This window comes from Henckelia pumila, chromosome 1, assembly GCF_033568475.1.
Source record: "Henckelia pumila isolate YLH828 chromosome 1, ASM3356847v2, whole genome shotgun sequence".
Lineage (NCBI taxonomy): Eukaryota > Viridiplantae > Streptophyta > Magnoliopsida > Lamiales > Gesneriaceae > Henckelia > Henckelia pumila.
This window is the reverse complement of record NC_133120.1, coordinates 108,898,298-108,904,662: the sequence shown is the minus strand read 5'-3', so window position 1 is coordinate 108,904,662 and position 6,365 is coordinate 108,898,298. Positions and strand designations below refer to the sequence as shown.

The 6,365-nt window shown below is 30.8% G+C and overlaps 1 protein-coding gene across 1 annotated transcript; it reads left to right on the top strand.

Moving 5' to 3' along the window:
- Window positions 1–604: 604 nt before the first annotated feature.
- On the top strand, window positions 605–3,636 carry LOC140889139 (glucan endo-1,3-beta-glucosidase 5). Its single transcript, XM_073296849.1, is given in 3 exon segments — window positions 605–1,550; window positions 2,389–3,140; window positions 3,143–3,636. Coding segments are annotated over 3 exon segments (1,449 nt in total). The 5' UTR covers window positions 605–1,206; the 3' UTR covers window positions 3,496–3,636.
- Window positions 3,637–6,365: the final 2,729 nt, after the last annotated feature.

Sequence of the window (6,365 nt, the reverse complement as noted above, 5' to 3'; positions counted from 1 at the left end):
ATATCCCTTCTTAATCTCCCTAGATTATTACAACCTAATAAAAGTCCGACATTAAATCCAAGAATCCCACCCACTCAAGAGTCATGAAGAATAAATGAAAGACACTCCCACACGATAACCATATTTTAATCAATCAAATTGTATAAATATATTCATCCTTTAGCCATTTGGCAAGAAATATATAATTAAAAATAAAAACTTAAGGGAGGTTAACTAACTATTCAATTTTACGAGATGAAACTTTAACTCGATTTAACTAATAAAAAATATTATTTTTATTTATATCACAAACACTTATTCATCATGATACGGTTAACAAATAATCAACTCGTAAAAAAAAATATTATTTTTATCTATATCACAAACACATATTCATGATACGATTAAAAAAAGATCCACTCGTAATTAAAAACAATGACTTTATTCTAACTTCACATTCAATTAGTTGACCCCATTATCTCTATCTTTATATGCAATCACCTGGTAAATATCAATAATGCAATAATTATTATCAGAAAAAAAATAATAATCATGTTTTTCAAGCAAGAACCAATAAACCCGCAGCCACACTAATTAAATTATCAATTTTTTTGTTTCTTGATTTCTGAAAACAATCGCAGCTCCTATTCACAAATAGAATAATATCGTAGTATTTATAATTAATCAAAATAATTTTTTTTTTTAAAAAAATTATTAATTGACCTTTGTGATTCTAGCCCAGTTAATACCTTAATGTTGAATGCAGTTGAGATACAATACATATTCATGTTCGAGAAAGCCATCGGCTGACACTACATTACAATTACATGACTTCGCTTCGGTCTGCATATATGCTGTCTGGGCTCTAAATATACAGATAATCATCAAACTTTCCTAAAACACTCTACGATTTCATCACATTTTTTGCTTCAAAAATTCATTCTTTCGTTTCAAGTTTTCTTGTTTTCCAGCCTTTTTCTTGCATCTTTATATTCCACTTTTAGTTTCACCGTTCAAAGTCATTTCTTGAAATTATAAAAAAAGCCTCCGTCTCCAATCTCTCCATCATCTTTCTCTGTTATCGGTTATTCCTTTTACTGTTAATCTTGAAACCCTTCACAGTTCATAACGTTTCCCAAGGCGCAAACATATGGTTCTTTTCCACAATCTTGCAACCCTTTGAAAATCCCATTTCTTTTTTTCAAATTTTAGTAGCCGAAATTTTTAATGGGAATTTTGGGGATGAAACAAGTGTTGGCACTCGCCGTGTTCAAGGTTCTGTTCTCGATAAACACAGTTCATGGTATTGGAATCAACTGGGGAACACAATCGACTCACCCTTTACCTCCTCCGATTGTGGTGAAGCTTCTGAGGGACAACGGGATTCAAAAGTTGAAACTTTTTGATGCAGAATGGAGCGTGCTTCAAGCTCTGAGTGGATCAGGGATTGAGGTGATGGTGGGAATCCCAAATGATATGTTGTCGACTCTTGCAAATAGTGTGGATGCTGCCGAGAGATGGGTGGAGAAGAACGTTTCTGCATACGTTTCATCCAACAGTGTCGATATCAGGTGATTTCTGACTGTTGGTTTTGCAGATTTGTTCTTGCAAGTTTGGATTTTTGGGATTGCGGGTCGAAGATTTTTGGTTGTGTTTTGTTGAATCCAGATGAAGTGTTTGTATTTCTAGAGATGTTTGCGTCCTATTTGAAGGCCTTTGGTGTTCTTATGCTATAGCCAGCGATGTTTCTTGATATTTCTGTTTGATTAATTTGGATTCAGATGTTAAGGATTGCTAAAATTAGGATCTTTCCTATAGTGAAATTCCATTAAAAAAATTTCATCACGAGAATTACTTGTTTTGTAGGTGAAAGCAGTTGTCTGTTTTTTTTTTTGCCCTCTTCTTAGCTGAATTATTCGTTCCTTGCTCAAAAAGCTTGTGGGATGATTCTTTGCCATACTTGGATCATATTCTGTGTCTGTTTGCCTACAAAAGGTAGGCTTGAAAATCTTGGAAATTTCTGAGTTCTGCTTTATAAGGGGAGATCCTATGCTAGATTGGAAGTGCATGAGATGTTCAGGCCGCTTGAAAACAAAAAAAAAAAAAAAAAAAAAAATGGACTCACATGTTTGTTTTCAAGACGTTCAACTGAACACGGGGTTTTTCTCTCCGTGTAGTATAGACTCGTTTATAATTCGCTTGACAAGAAAATATAGACGTTGATTACGTGACTTGTTAGTTGTCACCGTGTGAGCTTATAAAATGTTGATTCCCTGCCCCTGTGATTTTGATTCAAGCCAAAACTCAGGTCCATAAACTTGTATTAATCAGACAGTGAATAGACAGACATAGGATGCATGTCTTGAACTCTTGTTTTACTTTTCACTGAATGAAGTCTTTTTTTACAAGGTATGTTGCAGTTGGGAACGAGCCATTCCTACCTGCACTAAATGGGACTTTCGTCGGCGTAACATTTCCTGCTCTCAGGAATATTCAAGCGGCCCTTATCAAAGCCGGTCTTGGTAGTAGAGTCCGAGTCACAATCCCATTCAACGCCAATGTGTACCAGAGCTCGACCCAAAATCCTTCCACTGGTAACTTCATGCCAGACATCCACGATCTCATGTTGCAGATTCTTAGTTTCTTGAGTCTTAATGGGGGCATATTCACAGTAAACATATACCCTTTCATAAGCCTTTACGATGATCCAAACTTTCCGGTGGATTATGCCTTTTTCGATGGGTACTCATCCCCTATAAATGACAACGGAAGAATCTACACGAATGTGTTCGACGCAAATTATGATACCTTAGTTTGGGCCTTGCAGAGTAACGGATTCGGAAACTTGACAATCGCTATCGGAGAAATCGGATGGCCTACTGACGGGGACAGAAATGCTAATATTGTAAACGCTCGAAGATTCAACCAAGGATTCTTGTCTCATATGAATACAGGTACTCCAATGAAACCTGGTCCTCTGGATGTCTACTTGTTTGGTCTTATTGATGAGGATGCCAAAAGCATTCAACCCGGTAATTTCGAACGACATTGGGGAATCTTTAACTATGATGGCACCCCAAAATACAACCTTAGCCTTGGTTCAAACAATAACGGGCTCGTACCAGCTACCAACGTTGGGTATATGAACCGACGGTGGTGCGTTTATCACCATCTGCCAATCCTGAAGACCCCCAGTTAGGCCCAAGTGTGAGCTACGCTTGTGCGAATGCCGACTGCACGAGTCTTGGGTATGGAACATCTTGCTCAAATTTGAATGCTCAAGGTAACGCTTCATACGCTTTTAACAGCTATTACCAGCAGAATAATCAGCTCGACAGCGCCTGCCAGTTTCCAAATCTTTCGGTGATCACAACTACCGATCCTTCGGTTGGAACTTGCAAGTTCAACATCATGATCCGAACAGCAAACTCGAGATACAGCGGGTTGTCGTTGGAGCCCAGTATCGGGCTTGTTCAGGTGTTGGTGTTTTTGTTGGCACTTTTTGTGGTTGTATAGGGGGTGGACTACAGATGATATACGGTTTTTTGCGATTCTTTTGTCATATGTATAGGGTTCAGTATAGTTTTTATCTTGTACCATAATAATGTCAAGGGATCGAACAATAGTTACACACTTTTTTTTGTTTGAAATGGTATATTATTTGTGGCCTATCTTCTTAATACATATATTTTTTATTACCATTGTGGGTGAGGTTATGATGTCTCAAACGTATAGGCATGAGAGAGAGGATTATGTCATTGGTCCAAGAGGGCATCTGCGCCACCCCCTTTGTGAAGGGTGCAATGCTGTCATCGTCATTGATGTAATAATACAACTGAACTTTCATAACATGTGAGCTGGTGTGAATGTGATTGAGGAAATTTCATGACCTTAGCGTATTTATCATATAAATAAGATTTGATATTAGCCATCAAATTGGGTAACAGAAAGTTTAAATTGACATGAGAATTGGGTCGTTAGAGCAAAATACAGAACTTCCTTTGTAAAACTTCCTTTCAAACCGTTTCATGGATTATATTGTGGGAGATTTTCCAACGCGACCCATAAAAAAAAAAATTTCCGGATCCTTTATTTAAAGCACAAGGTGCTGTGCCATCAAACGATAAGTTTTGTCTATGTTGCTCCATTTAAACAAACGATATCGTTGATGGTTTTTTTGTATTTTTTTTTTTTAAATTTTAATTTCTCTTTCTGTAATACAACATGGGCTTCACCTTTAATATTTTACTAGTATCTCACCCGTGCAATGCACGATATGTAATTGCATGTGATTATAATTAGAATTCGTAGATTTTTATTAACTATTTAAAATGACAAAAATTTCTATGAAACGGTCTCAAGGGTCATTTTTTAGATGAGTCTCTTATATTGATTATCCATTAAAAAATATTACATTTTATACCAAAAATATTACTTATTATCATAAATATGGATAGGTTGACCCGTCTCACGGCTGAGACCATCTCACAGGAATGTTACACATTAAAAATTATCATTCTAATATAATTAATATTCAAAATATAAATTTTATTATAAAATATTTATGTCATTTGAGATAAAACTCAACTGCATTACCTCACATTTTTTTATTTCGCATTTATTTTTTTCTAATAATATTTCATGTTTTATATGTTAAGATATACCTTGATATTTATTTATTTCATTAAATTTTTATTTTGACACAAATTTACTTTTGTTATTTTATCACATTTTTATGCATAAGTATATATGTATTTTTAATTGTAAACTATCAATTTGAATTTATGCATTCATATCTATCTATATTTTTTGAAATATTACATGACATTCTTTTTTATATATATATATATATATATATATATATATTAATTTTTTGGAACATGTACCAAGCATTTTAAAGTCCAAATTTATACGATGACTTTTGATATTCTGCCACCTAATTAATAGCACATTCTATTTATATTATTAATTACGTCATACTTGCATTCTATAAAATAATTTATATACACAGTTCAAAAAATTATATATATATAGATTTGTTTTGAGCCAGATATATATAGATATTTTGAGTGAGTATATTAGTTACCGATAAAAATAAATTATAAATTAATTTTAAAAATCTATATTATTTTACTTTTCAAAATTTTACAAAACAAATATTTTTTTTAAAAAAAATTCAAAATTATGACCAAAATAAGTGATATATTATTATATTATAATAAATATAAACACATAAATATAAAATCATATTTTCATGGAATTGATTAACATTTTATTTTTAAAAAAAATTTATTTTTATTAACATTTAATTATTCATTTAGTTGTTGTTTATTTTTAAATATTAATGTGAAAAATATAATATATATATTGATAATTCATTTAAAAAAAATTGCGAGTTTAAGAAATTTGTTATTTTGAAATATTTTTTAGCAAAAAAATCATTGGATTATTTAAATCATATTAAATTTTAAAATTTAATTATATGTTATTTAAACTTTTTTACTATTATTTATATATATTTTTCATCATAAGAATCCTAAAATTATTTAAATCATATTAAATTATGAAATTTAATTTATATATCATTTAGACACTATTATTATTATTATTATTTAAAAATAAATAGTTTGAACATCTATGTAAAATCCAAGAAGATATTCATTTATTTTGTCTTGAAAAGTGTCAAATAGTTGTCAATAATTAATATTCTTCATAATAATTTATTATTTTTCTATCATTAATTATCTTTCCATTTTTAGTATTGATTTTTAGGCGAAAAAATTACTTGTTACTTTTTTAAAAGACTATTCTGTTTTTATATATATATATATAGATTTTTCTTCCTTTTTATCCTACAACTTTTTGGGCTTCTTATTAAAAACATATGCCAAATTTTGTTTTTTTAGATAGTTAATTAATTATGACAAGGCCAAGGGAAATAATAATTATATATATTATTTTTTAAAACAATCAATCATTTCATATCTAGTGTATTAGTATTAAAAATTGAAAAAGAACAAACAGAAAAATAAATTAACAAAAAATTAATTCAATGATGAAATATTGATTAACTTGACTTAGAAAATTAATCAAAAGATATAGTTTTTAATAATTATAATTTTGTAATTTTTTTTTCATGAAAAGTCAATTTTTCTTTAAGGGGATGGAAGGGTTGTAAGGACCCGATTTTACTATATTAATTAATTCGTGTGTTAAAAATATGTATTACTAAATATCGGTTTATAGACGATATTAAACTGCATATTTAATTTATAGAGTACACAAGAGTTAAAATAACTCAAATCGGGTCAAGTTTTAACCCCGAATGAATAAAAAAAATACACATTAAACTAATACATATCCATATACAGATATATGATATATAT